At 39.6% G+C, this 17,975-nt stretch overlaps 1 protein-coding gene across 2 annotated transcripts in view; it reads right to left on the bottom strand.

Annotated features, from left to right (window-relative positions):
* Positions 1–17,975, bottom strand: part of TBC1D14 (TBC1 domain family member 14) — a 74,723-nt gene that overhangs the window by 52,076 nt on the left and 4,672 nt on the right. For both annotated transcript variants that reach the window (XM_032984460.2, XM_032984461.2), the window contains exon 2: positions 16,176–16,911. In XM_032984460.2, coding sequence (XP_032840351.1) covers positions 16,176–16,911 — 736 coding nt within the window. The remainder of the gene's footprint in view (positions 1–16,175; positions 16,912–17,975) is intronic.

Below are 17,975 nucleotides of genomic sequence, written 5' to 3'. Positions count from 1 at the left end.
CTATTTCTTAAGTCTCTATGTCTCGAATTAACCAGCTTAAACACTGTAGTAACAGCCATAAAGCTAGACGTAAAGCCACTGAAAATTTTTATTGACATTGCTAGTTTTTAACTCATAAAACAGTATGCCAGACTTGCATTTTCTTACCACAACTATGCTTTTCCAAAACTGGACATATGGTACAGACTAGTCTTCATGCTTTCGGTAGCACTCAGCTCTTCCAAGAGCACAACAGATATTCTACACCCATGGCACATCTGGCTTATTAAAGTAACAGATTTTCTTTTGTCGTACTGTCTAGTTCAGCGAATATTTAAATATGTCCAGGTTAGCTCAATAATTTACATACCTTGTAGTAGGCTTTCCCAGGAATTTGACTATAGCATTTTGTTCCCTCATTTAAAAGAAAAAACAAACAAACAAACAATTCCACTGAGACAAAAATATTTTTGCTACTTTAGTCAGCAGGCAGCTACAGCACCTTCACATCACAGATGCTTCCAGTCTGGCATTACTGCTTTTCCTTGCAGTTACTACCTTAATGCCCAGGGGGTTGACCCATTACGTACAAACTGTTTCTTATTCATAAAGTGTGGCAGTTTGGGAAATAAAACTATATTAAGCTTCTTGTTCTCAAAGTACTGAATACACATTTGCAATAGGAACGATCTGGACACCAGAAGTTGTTTTTCCTGGCCACTTTGGATCAGCTAACATGAACAGTATCATAAATACACAAACAGAGATAATATTGCTTAGAATACAGAAGAAAGATTTAATATGAGAAAAATCAAGGCACAAACATCAGAGTGTGCTGGAATGTATTGTAAGGTTAATAGGGTGCACTGCCATCCTTAAATATGCATATATTTACACAAATTATCACATGCTTCTATATCACAAGGGTACAGTTACCTTGAAACACAAAACAGGAACAGATTATCATATTAAAAGATAAGAACAAAGTGTTTAGGTACAGAAATCATACAAGTCAACAACAACTGACGTCAAAGCTAAGTAGTAACTGTACTTCCACAAACCCCTTTCAGCTTTCCCCTATTCCACCTCACACAAAGTAAAAAAATTGTATAAAGATGTAGGGGAAGCAACTGTAGGGAAAGCATTAAAGAACAGCAGCACAGAACATGTAGAAACATACTGCCATGTTTTCCCTCTTTCCACTTTTTTCAAAGCATTAAATTGTAATTCTACAGGTAAACTACTGGATCAAAACCAAAGATTTAATTTGTCTCTATAACTAGCATACTCCACCTCAGTATTATGAAGCTCTTCTGTAGCTCACTATTATAGCTGTAATGTTACTTTCAGATTTATAAGCTAACTAGAGCTCTAATCAACAAGTGTGACTACTCTGCTATCATTACAATTGTTAGTGTGGGGGGGCAGCGGGGGGAAATGGGGGAAACAACCTCTAAGGAAGGTATCTCAGCTGAATTTGCTTTCTTTTCACCAGCAATTCCTTCACCTTAGCAATATAAAGAACGCATTCTGTTTGAGTGTTTAGTTTTAGACAGGCTGGCTGTTCCTGCAAAAGGTTTTCGTTCAGGTTCTTACTACTTCAGAAACAAGCAAACTGATTTCCAGACTATGTACTGTCTTCAGAGAAAACAAAGTCTTCTAGCATCAGGGACACCTGAAAGAGCCCCATAAGGAGGCACTCCTGTGTGACAATTCTGTGCACATTCAAATCCTCTTTTGCAAGTAACAAGCTTTCACCACAGTTCATTAGTACTGCAATAACATGAAAATGAAAGGACGAACAGGCAATTTTCTCTCCCTATCTATCCACATTAGAGGTTGCTAGCACAGGGATATACAAGCAACAATCCCCCCCAATCTCCTCTGAGGGACTCTAAGAGCAGTGGTAGGTCCTTATCCTCAGACCAAAACAAAGATGAATTGGAATCATAAAGTATAAAAGCTCTCCGCTCTAAGTGCCTGCATAAAATGAACTAAACCTGAAAAGTCAAATCTCACATACTTGCTTTCAGTTCCACAATTCTAATTATCCATTTTCCCTTTAGAGGGAGCATTGTAATAAATAATCTGTTCTACAGCTTATCTAGGAGATGGCACAGCACTTGCTCAACTCACTGGTCTCTGTCTGCATGATTTCCACTGTACGTTCTAGGGCATTAGGCATCTCCTCCTCTCTTTGTAGGATGTCAGGGATTTCCAGTTCACTTTTTAATTTAAAATATATGTCGAACCGAGAGCACCAGGCATGGTCAATATATAATTCCCATTCTGTAAAGAGCAATTTACTCTCCTTTTCCTATTTTTCCCTGCTGTCTGTGCCTAAGTCCTGGTGTTTTGTTAATGTCCCCACTCTTCATGCACTCCAAAGAGTCTCAAAACTCCAAAAAGGCGTAACATTATCAGAAGCCACAAATTGCCACAACCAGATGCAGAACTGCAAGCTACTACCCATTCCTCCTTTGACTGAGGACACACAGCATCCTTAAACCCTGATCCACCCCAGACTGGAACAAGCCAAAGGTAAACCACCTGACAGTTGGGCTGGCATGGAAGGAGCAGAAGAGATGCTGCTCCCTTTGCACCTAATTTGGAAAACTTTAGGAAAAAAAATATCATGGAATGTGCTCTGGCCCAATTTCTGCAGAGCTTTGCAATAAACCAGGACAACATTACAGGGCCCTGATACAGCCACTACTTGAGATTTCCAGACTGAAAGTAGACCCTTAAAATACATAACTCCCTTACATGGAAATAATTATTTCTGCCATATATATGTCAAATAATTCATAACAAAAGCTTTCATTTTTCTGCTGCCATAGCACAAAAAGGAATTCCTTTCCTCCCACATTTACACAACTGCCCAGAATTTTCAAAAAAAAGTACTAAGCAGTCTCACTTCTGAGCAAATGTAATTCACACACACAAAAAATTCCACTCTAAAGGTAACTTAAAGAGGTCTTACCTAATGGAAAGTACAAGTTAATAAGGAACAAAAATTCCCCATTTGAATAAAAAAAAAAAAAAAAAAAAAACAAGCAAACAAAAAAAAAAAAGAAAAAAAAAAGAAAAAAAAAAAACAACAACACACAAACAGACAAGCTCCAAAGACAAGCGCAGGATAAAACATCTCAAACTCTAATTACAAGTGGTTTAAGATACAAAAATTAATTTGAGATCTTGAATGTAAAAAGAGTTGACATCCCTTGAAAGAAAAGATCACATGCTGGCCATTATCTGTCAATCTCATTGTCCTCTTCACAACCATTAGAGCACATCATGCTGATTTATAACATGGATATTAACAGGAATATCTGACATGATACATCATGTCTGCAGTATCATTAGTGTGAAGCCATTCAGGTGTCATGGGTTACATCTGAATTCCTATTGAACACGTTAACTATTTTACACTAGGTGTCTGCAGCTGATTATTTTAGGAAAACCAAGCACAGAAGTTAAACTGAGATCACATTTCAAACAGGAAATTATTTTTGCACAGACCCCTAAAAACAATATTTGGCACCAAACAGCTGTTTGGCCTTGTTATTTAAATTGAGCTGTGTAGAGGAATTACCTGCCTGAAGATAATTTAATTCTAACTGCAGAGTTAATGTCTACATACATACAAATGCACCCTGTGATACAGGAGAGAGACTGAACAACATTTTGCTTGAACATATACATACTGCACCATTACTATATACTCATCTGTCCAACTATCTTTTTTGTGGGGAAGAGGGGAAGTTAATACCAGTAGATAAATTCATCAATGTCAGGAAAACCTTATTTTTTAATAAAACTTGAGAACCACTTCATTTTGGTTCTATAAGCACTGGTAAAATAAACTTACTGAGTAGTTGCCATACATACATACTACATATGCATATATTGCCAGTATTTATGTAGCACTGTGTGCTGTCACGGTCAGGTTGAAGCCTCAATCAAAAAAAAAAAAATATTAGAATCACATCAGTAACAAGTAATCAAGTCAAACCTATCCATATAGCATCTATTACTGTTTAAAAGCATAAGCTTGAAAAAGCTACATCCTGCATCACCATCAAAGCAGAAAGTTTATCTAGTTCTGTCCAATTCTCTTAATATAAATACACGAAGGCTGTAACACAACTGCCAGCAACTACTGTTGCATGACAAGTTCATAGGCTGCTCCACAAAGATTCAAGTATTCACTTTTTCCATATTTCAGCTGTGGTTTGTCCCAGGAAAGGTTAGCCACTTCTGTGAAGCCAGCTCTTAAAAGGTCATCCCTCCCCACCACTCCCCTCCCATCCGGTATACAAACCGATCCACTGAAAGGAGCAGACACAGTGCTGCCATAGTTTTTGTTTCTGTGCCCCCTGCGATACCTCTGAAGTTCGGCACCACCGGAGGCAACGAACTGTTTCTCTGTCACATGTCACTCGAACAACAGGAAAAAAGGACGGGCTCCAACACAGTAGCTGTCAGAGGGTGGAGTCAGATGCCTGTTGGTGCACACACACACCCGAGACCGGGACTTCCTGGCAATGCACAGTATTTATTTTTTTCCGAAAAACCTCCCAAGATACAATAGGTGCCTCAAAAAGGTAGAGAAGATTAGGACTGAAGAGTTTTCATTATTAGAGTATTTGGATTCTTCTGAATATCTGAAATTGATTATTTTTAACTATTTTGCTGTGGCTCCTTAGACAAGTCCCACAGTACATGAACAACTGGCTTGCAGCACGGAATGATGATTGTGATCAAAAGAAAAGTGAGATGGCATATGCTGCTCTGTGGCAGATTAACACTGACCTAGCATAGATATTTTATCTGCAAATAAATGCGTTCCTGTCACGGTTTGAGCCCAGAGGACCACTGAGCACCATGCAGCCCTTCATTCAGCCCTTCACCCCCAGCACTGGGAAAAAGAAAATGAAGCAAAAGGCTCAGGAATGGAGATAAGGACAGGGAGAGATGACTCACCCATTATAGTCATGGGCAAAAGAGACTCCTTAGGGAAAGAAAAAGAACATCACTTTAATTTAAACACTAACAAAAATAACAGAAAGGACAGTCAGAAGCATTACTACATCTTAAAAACACCTCCCTCCACCCCTCCCTTCTTCTCAGGCCCAGCTCTGCTCCCAATATCTCTATCTCCCCACCCCGCAGCAACACAGGGGTCAGAGGATGGGAGTTACAGTCAGTTCACTGCTTCTTCCTTCTCAGGTCAGGGTGAGGGACAGGCCTCTTGGCATTCTTTTTCCCCTCCTCCACCAGGCTCCCCTCTCACAGGAGACAGTCCTCCATGAACTTTCTCTGGTGTGAGTCCTTCCTATGGGCTGCAGCCATTCCCATGCTTCTCCGGCGTGGGTCACCCCCGCGTGCTGCAGTCCTCCCAGCACCAAACTACAACACTGGGGGCTGCTTCTCCCCTCAGAGTCCCAGCTTCCTTTAAGTACAGACGCCTGCTCTGGTGTGGGCTCCTCCACAGGCTTCAGGTCAGCCTCTACTCCACCGTGGACCTCCATGGGTGGCAGGGGGCCAGCCCTGCAGTCTCACCACAGGATACAGGGGGGCTCTCCCCTGGTGCACCTCCTCGCTTCCTCCTCCTCCTCCTTCTCTCCACCAACCTCAGTGTTTGCACAGGTGTCTTCCTTGTAACTTCTTCTTACAAGTCCCCAACCCCTTCTCAGGTTCCTCTTCTTAAATACATTACCACAGAGGCACAGCCACCATCTCCAATTGGCTCGGCCCTGGCCAGAAGCGAGTCCGGCTTGGAGCTGGGGGAGCTTTGAGCAGCTTCTCACAGGGGCCACTGCTGTAGCCCCCTGCCCCGCTACACAAACCCAGCACAGTTCCTTACTCTTAAAAAGACAGTTGCTGTAAAGATACATGCATGAGAACTAACTAGACACTGACCCAACTCATGCACAGACCAATGCAATTTTTAATTTGCATTTACTCAAAACTAATTTGCAATTGAAAGTAAATTCCTGTTATAAGTGTTAAAAACACATACAACATTTCCTGCTCCGAAGATGCATGCTCACATCCAAATTTTAACTAGTCTTTCATTAAGAAGGTTATTTCCAAAAGACAAAACAATTGTAATAGTCATGTGAATTAATAACTGGAAGAATTTACCAGTCTCATGAATAGAGCAGATGAAAAATAAGGACAGTGGAGAAAGTTCAAAAGGTTCAGATTTTATAGAAAAAAACTATCTTGAAAAACTATTTCAACTTAGTATCAGACTTGCATGTATTCTTAAGAAGCAGGTAGGAAACAGAGGCAAGTCAAGGTTCATTTCAGCTGCTTCTGGAGGAAGATCCTGAAATTTCCTGATAACTAAACTACACAAGGAGAGAGCATTAAGAGCTTGAGCCCATCAGCCTATGCAAAGGCTCCAGTCATACTGGAGCATGTAATGGGCTTTAGATAAAGAGTTTGACAGTAAGTATGTATTAATCATAAGAACTGGGTAAACCCATGTTGAGCACAAGCACAGTGTAAGAGATGTCTCCACAAACATTCCACAAGGTATCCAGAAACCTACACTGAAACAAGACATTTTAAGTAACATACAGCACTTAAGGAAAAAATGTATTAGGATAAATAGTATTAAATATTTGCTGCATTGTGAGCAAAAGTATCCAGCCATCTTACCTGACATGGAACAAATTCAATTAACACTATCTAGGAAACATTCTCACACTATTATGGAACTTAGACAAAAGGTATAACACTGTTTTCTTCTCATCCTTCAATGACCTTTTGTAGTGTGTACTAGACCTAACCTTCACAACTTACCCTCAATAAACAGAAGATCGATTCTCGCTTCTAGGTATTCCAAATTTGCACTCTGTCCACTTAAACAATTTCCAAAGGCACAGAAAATAAACCCTGAAAAAGCAGCAATATAATCTATCACAAGAATTTTGGTTACCTGATTAGTGAAGGGACAAGACTATGACATATAAATCATGATGACTGTGATGGACTCGAGAAGAAATTCTTGTCAGAAGACCTAACAACATCTCCTGAAAAGCCCTAAATCTACATTCTCTACAGGTAAAAGCCAACAGTTGATACCCATGACGAGACAACACTGGTTTCTAGAAATAATTCACCAGATGCAGTGATTGTCAGTTCTTGCATTCCCCTCTCCTAACCCCAGATCACCTCTCAGTCAAGCTACACTATTAAAAAAAAAACCAACCAACCAAACAAAAAAACTACATCATCCCCCCAAAAAGAGCCAAATAAAAAAAAAATAAAAAAACAATCAAAAAACAAAACAAAACAACAAATAATAAAAAAAAAAAAAAAAAAAAACACACACACAACAGAACAAAGCATCATCAAAAAAGTTCAAGCATTTTGGCTACAGTGAAGAACCATCATTAACAAGTCAAAAGTTATGTTTTGAGTAAGACTCCAAAATGCAGAGTTTGCAGAATTTTATCTCTGGGAGACTGCCAAAGGTCAGGGTAAAGGAAGAACAATGCCTGGTTTATGGATAAACAAAGCCAACAGAATTAGAGCCAGACAGCCTAGAAATTGACCTACCTACAAAAGACGTAACTAATGACAAATTATGTTTTATAAATCCCTATCACATTTTATAAGCAAAGTTTTCCAACCACTGACATTCCAGTATGTTCAGTAAGAACCAAGAATAATGACACTTTAGAGCGCAACAGATACCTGCAGGTCTGAAAAAAAGATTTCCACAGTTGAGGGAGACAGTAATACAATACAAGTCAGCAGTACAGGATACCCAATAGCTTGCAATAGGGTAACTTGGAAATCCCTCTTTCAACTTCTGGGGAAACGACAGGGTTTGATAAACTACTTATCAAGACTACAGTGTTCTGCATTTACCTTTTCTTCTTAGAGAGTAGCCCCCATTTCAGGGAACAAAGCAGAGCTGTCTGCACTAAAGTGTCAAAGACATGAAAATACAGAACAGACAGTAATCCTGCATGTTTAGTGGTTAGGACTGGTTGCAGCAAAGCAAGAACAATTTTGCATGTAGATGGTGTACAGTGCTAGCCTACGATGTGAATGCTGCAGTATTCTCAGAAATGGCAGTTTCAGCAAGTTAGGACTTTCATACAAAAGCAGTATTTGGGTCCAAGTTCAAACTACTGAAGTCAACCAGCTCTACGTAAATGGTTCTTTTCTAGCTGGTAAAACTTCCAGTTACCCCAACGTTATTGGAAAAACTCAAAATTCTATTCCCAGAGTCTTAAATCAGTTTCTTCATTGATCTGAAGTACTATTACCACACAAATCAAAACCAGAATGAATACATGAAATTTCATCATAAGCAAAAAGCTGAACCTGAGTCAGCAGTAAGACCTTGCAGCAATAAAGATTAAACATGCACTGGATTGTATTAGCAAGATCAAGAGGAAAAAGTTATTCAAAGCTCTACCTGGTACCCATGAGACTATATCCGTATTTAGTTTAGGGCCCCTGGGTTAAAATAAAGATCGATCAAAATCTGGAGGAAGTCCAGTGGATGACCACTATGATGACCGGGTGCTGAGCCATACAACATACAAGCAGGGATGCTGAGAGAGGTGAGATGCCAAGAGATCATTTAACCTGGATGACCATTCTCAGAGATGCAAACAGAAAAAACGAGGCAAAGCAGCAAAGTGCTGCAAGGTAAATTCCAACTAGATAAAAGGGAAGGAAAAAATAAATCACAGTGGTAGTGTATAAATCCAGGACCGTATAGCCTAGAAAGGGTTTAGTAACTCTACCCTGGGATATAATCACAACTGCCTGGACAAGGTCCTGAGGAGCATGATCTAGTGCTGAAGTCAGCCCTGCATTGAGCAGGAGGTTACACCAGATGGTTCCAGATGTCCCTTCTAACCCAAACTGTTCTGTGATTTGGTACTTGCCAGAGGCTGCAGCTCACAAAGTGGAGTCCAAGCACTAAAGAAATACTTTGTCTTACCTCATGATTGTTACCAAGTTCCTGTGTTTATTCTGCCAGTTGTCAATGTAAGGTATGAATGATTTCTTATTTACTGCAGGGTTTTTTCTTTATTATTCTTACAGTATGGCTCAAAAACTTTTGAGGCATTTAATGACTACCAAGAGAGGCTTAATATGGATAGCTCCTTAAAAAAGCAAGGTAACTAATGTCCAAATTGAAATTAACAGTTCATATAAAATATTTTTTTTTCCTGCCAGCAAGCTCAACCATTTATTTAAAAGAACGCTGAATATCCAGAGCAAGGCATAAAAATACATATTCCTGCTCCAGAAAACCCCTGGTGTCCAGGTACTATTTCTGTTAAACAAGTATTTGTCCATACATAGAATTTTAACAGACCATTTTTTGTTTAAGCCTTTATAAAGATATTTAAAAACAAAAGGTAATGTTGACTCCAACTTCCCCATAGATTACATAACGCACGGAGACAATATTAAAAGATAATATGAAGGAGCAAGAGTTGATATTTATTGCATCTAATTTCATCTTGCTCACAGCATTTTTGAAAATCTCTAAGCATGTATAACATTCCATCACAATGCTGACCCTGAATTAAGTACTCATTACAGTCAGAGCAATTTCAATTTTTTTCATCATTTCTGTACTTGCCATAACTTACAACAGTTAATACTGCTAATATGGAAGGGAGGGAGCAAAAGAGTCAGTTGAACATTAAATGATATTTTGATTAGAGAGATAAATATAGTGTGTCACACAGCAGTGATCATGCTGATATTCTCCCTTTTCCCCAGTGCCCATCCACTTCTCACAGTTCCTTTTCACAAAGGGAAACACCAGGAAAGTTCTTGTGAATTAACTGAAGATACAAAGACCACCTAACTCACTAATTCACTAATGCATCAAACAACAAATCAGAATGAACAGACCTTAATTTAATTCATCTGAATTAGTTCCCGAAGTCTTGTATACATCTATCAAAATATATGTAATTTTTACTATTTCTATTCAAAAGCAAGCATGTAGAATGCTTAGAGCTGACCAACTGTGGGTTTTCCAAAAGGCAGTCTCATACAGGAGATGGAAAGCGAAGGGGAACACGGGGGGAGGGAGGCGTTATAGCTGAATGCTGCAAGCAACATCTAACCCCCATCTATGTTACAGATCTCATTCACTAGCCTGTGTGAGACTTTTGTAATGCTTCCCACCAGTCACTGAAAAAGAAACACACATTTTACTTTCTTTTAAATAATAACTGGACCACATTTATTCACTCACTTCATAATGTTTTACCACTACTAAAAAAAAACAACCCAGAACTCAAGTACTGCTGAGCAGATTTTCATTTAACTTACATAATGAACAAATAACTTCAACAAGCCTCTTAGTTTTGCTGTCAAGTAACTGAAAATGGTTTTGCACAAATAGGACTTTAAATAAAACAGGTTTTATCTGAAAAAGCAACCTTCCTTTATTCTGAGGAGATAGATCTCAAATAAGATTTAATGCAAAATTTAAGGAAAAACTATCAGAACAGCAAATCTAAACAAAAGTTACATTATTTCACACATAAATGGAAAATAAGGGCTAAAATTAATGTGGACAGTTTCAGTTCAACACCTAGTGGAGAACAGGCCACATGAAGTTCAAAACTTCATACACTGAATTAGAGGATACGAATTGTAAAAACTGTACCATACAGTTTTCAACCTTTATCAAAAGAATAGGCTGTTATCTTTGTAGAACTCCAACTTTGTACCTACAGAAGATTTGCTTTGAGAGAGAGTGTTTATTTCAGAAAAATGTTGCAACTCTTCTTTTGCTCTACAGTGATACGGGATCGTTAAATCCAGATAAGGACCACTAGTCTTTCATTTCAAGTAGACAGAAAGTGGCTTTCAAATAAGTAGTATCCAAAACCATATTGTGAGGACTGAAGCAGCCATCAGATGAGTATACCTGAATGCCTCATGGGCTGCTGAAATATTGTTTCCAGCGTTATCTGCTAATCCTCAGTGCCTATGCCGCTTCCCACACCACTGAAACATAAGCTTGTTTGCTTCCTTCTCTCCCCAACCCTTTTAGATGCCCGTTACTGATAACCATTAGCGCAAAATGCAGCCAGATAAACTAAAGGGGAGAGATGAAACTGCCACCAACTTCCTCTTTTCTCTCCAAGAGGAGGGTGAAACCCAGGGCTTGGGCAACTGCAGCGCCGGGGAGCACAGCCCGCCCGCCGGGCAGCGAGGCCGCCGGCGCTGGGTGTCCGTGCAGTCCCTCTGTCAGAGCCTGGGTCTCTGGAGTCCTCACTCCCAGTTTCCGGATGACTCCACCTGCAGCTCAGCTAGTTTTCGTTAGTTTGTGGTTGAAAGCAGCGCACTTGCATCCTCCCACACAGCACACCCAGCTCTTTCTGTCCCTCCTCCTACACACTTCAGTCCTGTTCTCAACCTGTCTCTTCCTGAGCAGCCTATACTCTAATAGGCTTCATTTAACATAAAACACACACAGGAGACATCATATATAAAACTTAGTATCTCAGCTTAATCATAATTATTTTCATCCTCTCACTTCCCTTCTATGGTCAGTGAATTCCCTTTTTGGAGAGACAAAAGTGGAAAATCAACACTATAATGATCCTTGTTATTCTACCTTCCTTTTAACACCAATATTAGAGAAGTAAAATAAACTGCCCACTCATTAAAAGCAACAAACAGTATTATGAAAGAGTCCTATTCATTAACACAGGTGACTTACCTGTCCTATTGGTGGACCTAATTCCTAAGTTCAGAACTCTGAATTACATGTGACCAGTCACCTCAAAACATATTTGTGTGTGTATATGAGACACACATATCAAAATCACATGATTTCAGACTTAACGCTGAAATCAGTAGCTATTATTTTGAAACTTAAGCCCTTCTTATCAGACTGCAAGTAAGGCCACAGTCTGGACTAGGTTTGTGCTTTTATGTACGGTATAGGATGACAATCTTGCTTCAGAAGCTTTCTCTCAGAAACAACAATTCTCTGGAAACAGTACAATACAATATTCTTCTTAAAGCCCTTTATTTCATGTGGAGTCCCTATTCTCTGTAGAGGTTTCCTGAGATCCTGCTACTTAGAACATTTGGATGAAAAACTTCTAGGAGTAGCCCCAAAAAAAGAAGATACAGATTCCTGGATAAATAGACAATATCCACAACAGTGAACTGAATAAAGACTTCAGATTCTTGTAGTCCATTAAAAAGGAAGAGAACTGCATGGCTTATTATTTAACTGAACATAGTCCTAGTCCTTTTTATAGTCACTCTACTTGTGACCATAAAGAGCCTCACTCTCAGTCTCTAAAATGATAAATGAAAACAGTAAATAGGAAGTACAACTTCTACAGTAAGTTCACAACAGTTCTGATTCAGCAAAGCTGTTTAAAACCCGAACATTTAAAAAGTCTGTGGTTCAGCAATACTGTAGAGAAGCAAAGTCCAAAGGTAAAACACATTAACCCATGCTACTCTAGGTCACTAAGGCAAAGGGACAGACAAGCCAGAGACTCTTTAGCCTCCCAGCCATTTGTCTGCTCACACTATTTCTCAAACCAAGTTCCTGCATATATTCAAATGAAGGAAATTAATTCAAACTCATGCTTTATGTGAAAGACCTCCAGCATTTTCACGCTGATACAAACATGTGTGACACTTGAAAACAACCAGCATGTCATGTTTCTTTGTCAGCAGGTAGCATTACTGCTGCTTTCGGAAGCAATAATCCATTCTCATGTGCTAACTTGGAGCCTAATGAGAGCACTAGTACTCCACCTAGCACTGTACCTGTGACACCTTAAGCTCTTTCAAGAGGAAAGCTATGGGTAAGCAAGACTTCTTTTTCTCACTTTGTATCTTCCTGCCACACCCAAAGAGGCATGTAACAGCCTGAGGAAACAACCAGACCCTTGGGAGTCTCAAACTGCTAAAGAGACAGCAACTGAGCCAGAAAAGCAGCCCAGGAAACTTTCTTCACCATAGTGCTCCAGAAGGCAGGGCAGGAGCACTCTATTCCCAAGTGCCCTTAAAGGTGCCAGGATTGATGGGCAATGAGCCAAGAGGGTTCTCCTTTCTTTGATCTCCTCTGCAACTCAATTTTCAACTGCAGTCCCAAGCCAAGACCAGCACTTGAGAATACACCCCAGATACTGCCACAATCAATACGGAACACACAACCTGATGCATAGTACATGTCCACACAGACATACAGTCCTGCAAGGAAAAACAAATGTACAGAGTGCTAAGAAATAATTCTACATTCCAAAGCATAATTCTACATTCTAAACATTTTCTTGATACTATAGAAGATTTACCCTTAATTGATACACAAGCGGCTTAGGTGCATGTGACCAAGCACTGGAGGCATGTAACTTTCGTCAGTATTACCTCTACAGGGAACGGCAAATCTTAACTGACATATCCAGAGCACAGTCAGTCTTGACAAGTTCAGAGAAACTAGCACACTCTCAGACAATAGACAGGGTTCAATACGAGCACAGCTGCTGTTTCAAGAAGCAAGGTTTCTCCTTTTACCAAATGTCAACAACTTGAGCAAAAACTAAGCTGATTCATCTTCACTTCCAGTGGTTCAAACCCATATCCCATTACTCAGAGAAGCCCTCAAAGAGCTAAACCTGCAGATTAAGGCTGAGAGCCCTTACGCTGCAGCCTTACCCCATGACCATCAGGCTGCTGGAAGGTAGAAAGGCTGTGTACAAACCACTCAGGTTCTTGTTGTTCCACATTGTACACAAGCATGCCAGCCACTAACCAAAGACAAAGAAATCTGGCTTTCTCCTGATATAGTTCATCCCTGCTTTTCAAAATGGAAGGTTTACGCACTTAACCTGCAAGACTGTGAATCTCATGTGAAACTCTTTCAGCACAGAGAGATATGCTAAGAACATGCTCCTCTCTGGGACTTTGTTTGTGTCCTCTCTGGCACTTTTTACAAACTACTGCAAGAAGTTCCTTTCTCAGCAAGCTGGTCTTCAAAGATACTATTGCAAATGCCTCCTTGCCTAACACCATACACAAACCCTGGCACACAGTGCAGGGTGAGCAAGGTGGGAAGGCCCCTAGTAGTCAGTTACCTTTCAAACAAAACACTGCAGGGCCCAAGTCCTTTTGCTGATGTGTTTTTTTAAGCCCTGGGAATCCAAGGAGCCCACCAGCAACAGGGACTGTATGGGATCATTAGAGGAAGCAATTACAACTCCATGGACAGAAGACTGCAGATATAAAAAAATAGCAACAGCATGTTTGATCCTTAACAACACTGATAGGGTAAATATAGATAGTAGTCCCTGTGGCACAGAAGGGCACTCAGAAGCTCCCTGCTTGTTCAATACCTGTGAAACTCACCGCGAGGCCACATGACATAAGAGAATGGATGCATAAAATATAGGTATGTGGAGTGCAAGTACAGACAAAAAGTGAGTAGCTCTTGTTTTCAAATCTGAGCAGAAAGTGGATGTTAAAGGGAAGGATATGAAAAGCCAGGTTACAGACAGAGCATTTGGAACTTCAAAGCTGATCACCTAGTTTGAACTTAATTCTCATATTATGATGACATCACGTGGTGACCAAGATTACCTGTTCCCCATTTGAAAGGAAGTAAGGACAGCCTTTGTTTCTTATTGGAAATCAATGTACATGAAAAAAATCATGCTTAAAAGATCAGCGTAGTGAGTATCACCATTTCTGTAACACTGGCAAAACCACTAGAGGCTACACTAGAACAAAATTTGGACAGATGGCTTTATTTTGCTGGATGCGAAAAGTTGAGAAGTGGTTAAACATCCTACTTTGATCAGGGTTTAAATGCGTCTCTTTGACTGTGCTCCCTCCAGTCTGAAGGACAGCACTTGTTTGAGTTAGCAGTTGTATTACCAGAATGGGTAACAAAAGTTCATGCTTTGAAGTGCTGAGAAGCCTCCTGCTCCAGAATTAAGTCTGGTTCCATGGCAACAAACAGACAGAGGTCCACAAAAGCTTCAGCACCTCAAACATGACTGATGACTGGAGTTCTGCTGCACAGTACTCTAACCTAAGAATAAAAACCAATGAAGGCTTCAGCCAGTAGATCTAAAGAAACTGCTTCTCTTAAGCAGTGCAAATAAGGCAGCCTTTCAAAGAATTATGTTTGCCTATTCTGTAAGTATTTTATCAGCCTATTCATATCAGCCTATTCTCATGCAAAAAAAAAAAAAAAATTACACAGGGGAAAAAATAGATTAGCTGAAGCAATCACATGTTCAAAACAGGTTTGATGCAGCCAACTCTGCTTGATGTCTAAAGTTTATTTGCAGAACTGTTTCTTCAAAATATATACTTCAGATATTATATCCAAAACCAAGAAACATTATGAAGGCCTTAAATAAATAAAACCCCCAAAACACCAATAAACAACCCAAACATCAAAAAGTAGACTAGTCCTTTTCCTCATTCACCACTTTCACTATCTGCATTTAAAACTCCTTATCGTTCATACAAAGGCCACATTTAGAAGAGGTCATGCAACTGCTTTGAGGGGCCAATGCTTTCATTTCAACAACTGAGTAACAAAATGCTAGATGTTCTCATTCCATACAGAAACAAAGGAAAAAAGGTATTAACAAAACTGTAACTGAGATTTGGAAAAATTGTAGTAGTCATGCGTTTGGCAAATGTTTGTATTTTAAGCTTACAGTGTTCAATAAAACACTCCATCACTACTTGACCACTTAAGAACCCTTAGATGTCAAAGCTCTTCAATACAGGTATGGATCCTGCCTATATTTACCTATTTATGTGACACGGGATTAAAGACCTTGGCCAAAAAATCACAAAAAGCATCACTTTTCCAAAAAGCCAAGAAGAAACCCCTTGGTTCAGAGGAAAAAAAAAAGCCTTAGTCAGAACTCCTTCTACTGTAATGTAGAAGGAATCTTTTTAAGAAGATTTAAGACGCTTCCATATACCATAAATATAATACAATGTAGGATTCAGAGCCTTAGTCTGCAGCACTATTTGCCTACATACTCAGAACAGGAAAAATATATTGTTAATACCAATTCAATTTAAAATATCAAGCTATTATCTCTTTCAAAGTAAACTATCATGCAAGACCTTTCTCCTTTGATCTTACTCAGTGCCACTTAAAATACAGATATATTTTACAGAAACATTACCTGGCAAAGAAGTTCGTAAAAGGTCCCAGTATTTTTCGTTTACTGTCGATGTCTGCCTCTTGACAACACTCCTGTTGGCTCTGATCATTGGTCTCTTTAGTGGAATTCAGGGTAACATCCGAGAAGTGCGCCTCATCAGTCTCAAGATTCACAATTGCACTTGAACTACTTGTGACCACAAAGTCCAAAATGTCTTCATTGCTAACTGATAAAGTTGTTGACAGTTCTGTGCTAAGACTAGAAACACTACAGACAGAGATATCATCACTTCGATTCAGAGTTTTTGAAGTTGGACTATAAAGTTTGACAGTGTCATACCCAGTTCTTGGGAAAGTAGAGGATTTTCGCACAGCAGGGTCATGTTCAGAAGTCAGAGACTGTGGAGGCACATAAGATGGCAGCGTGCATGCACTCTGAAAAGCCCTGTCAGGCACAATTTCAGGTTCTGACTGCTTTCTCTTCACATTTAACACACTGCAATGAACAGGCTCTGGATTTCCTATTTCTAGAGTTGGAATGCCAGAATCCACCGATTTAAGGCTATGACAATCTTCCAAAACACTGGACAGCTGGCCAGGCCCATACTCGGGCAATGAGAGAGATCTCGTGGTCCCGGAGTTCAAGTTTTGAAGGCCCTGGATACTGCTGCCCACTCTTGCATCCAGAATTCTCATGAAGCTCAAACCATTTAAGGAGCTGGATAAATTTATATCAGTTGTCTTGGCCCAACTAGTAACTGGTTAAAAAGAAAGAAAATACAAGATTATGAGTTTGCAGAAAAGTTATGGGTTGTTCTTGACTGTTTGCTGGGGTTTTCTTTTGTTTTGTTTTTTAAATACACTCAGCCCCATCTTAATTTAGACTTTTAATTACAAGTTATTAATTTTCTCTTGCACATGATTACTATCCCTTCCCCCTACTTGAGCAAACAGGACAATGGCAACTTAAATTAGGCTTCTAGAAAATGTCAAGCACAAAAAGCTTTTCATAAGCAGTTTGTGTGCCAGGTTTGCATCGTACACATCTCCTGAGAGTGAAATTACATGCTATAAAAACTGCAGTACTTTAATGTTCCATGCCAATACTAAGACAAACATTTGAAATGTATTTTTATCTAGTTGTAAATCCGTATTTACTGATGTTGGGGGGCTACAAAACTTGTTTCCATACACTTGGACCAAAATTCTGAAGTGTTCATTTAAACAGAATTTCTTAGCATTCTTCTGGAAACCATAAAACTGATAATAAATTTGTCACTGAAACAGAATGCATAATATATCATTTTTGCATTAAGCAAGAGATGAAAAATCTGAATAGCTATAAAGCTATCAATGTAGTCAACATTTTGACAATACACATGATATAATTCATTAGTGCACGTACAGTAAAACTGACACCTACAAATATATTTTATTTACTGCACTCTGGGATCACTACCCTTCATATTTGCAATGTACATTCACACTGTCTCCCCAGGGGCTGCCAGCAGGCTAGTTAATCCACTCAGTGCCCCACTTCCAGCCTACATCTGAGTGACCCTGCAAAGAGAGGGCAGTCAAGAATGAGCTGCAGATCAGATGCACTGTTCATATGGGCAACTGCAGCCTTTCATGAACCTGGAACACCATCAGGATTGTTGCCCTGGCTCCCAGAACTGCTACAGACCCTTTAAAACGCTACATGATTACTACTGTGACATTATATACATTGTCTCTTTCTATATGAACACTTAAATTATCTACAGCTCTGCTGAAGTTTGCAATGTAATTACTCTGCAGCAGTTGGCAGAACAAACATTCA

This window comes from Tyto alba, unplaced genomic scaffold (assembly GCF_018691265.1).
Source record: "Tyto alba isolate M040663 unplaced genomic scaffold, T.alba_DEE_v4.0 Super-Scaffold_6, whole genome shotgun sequence".
Classification (NCBI taxonomy): domain Eukaryota; kingdom Metazoa; phylum Chordata; class Aves; order Strigiformes; family Tytonidae; genus Tyto; species Tyto alba.
This window is presented reverse-complemented; position numbering and strand designations above follow the sequence as displayed.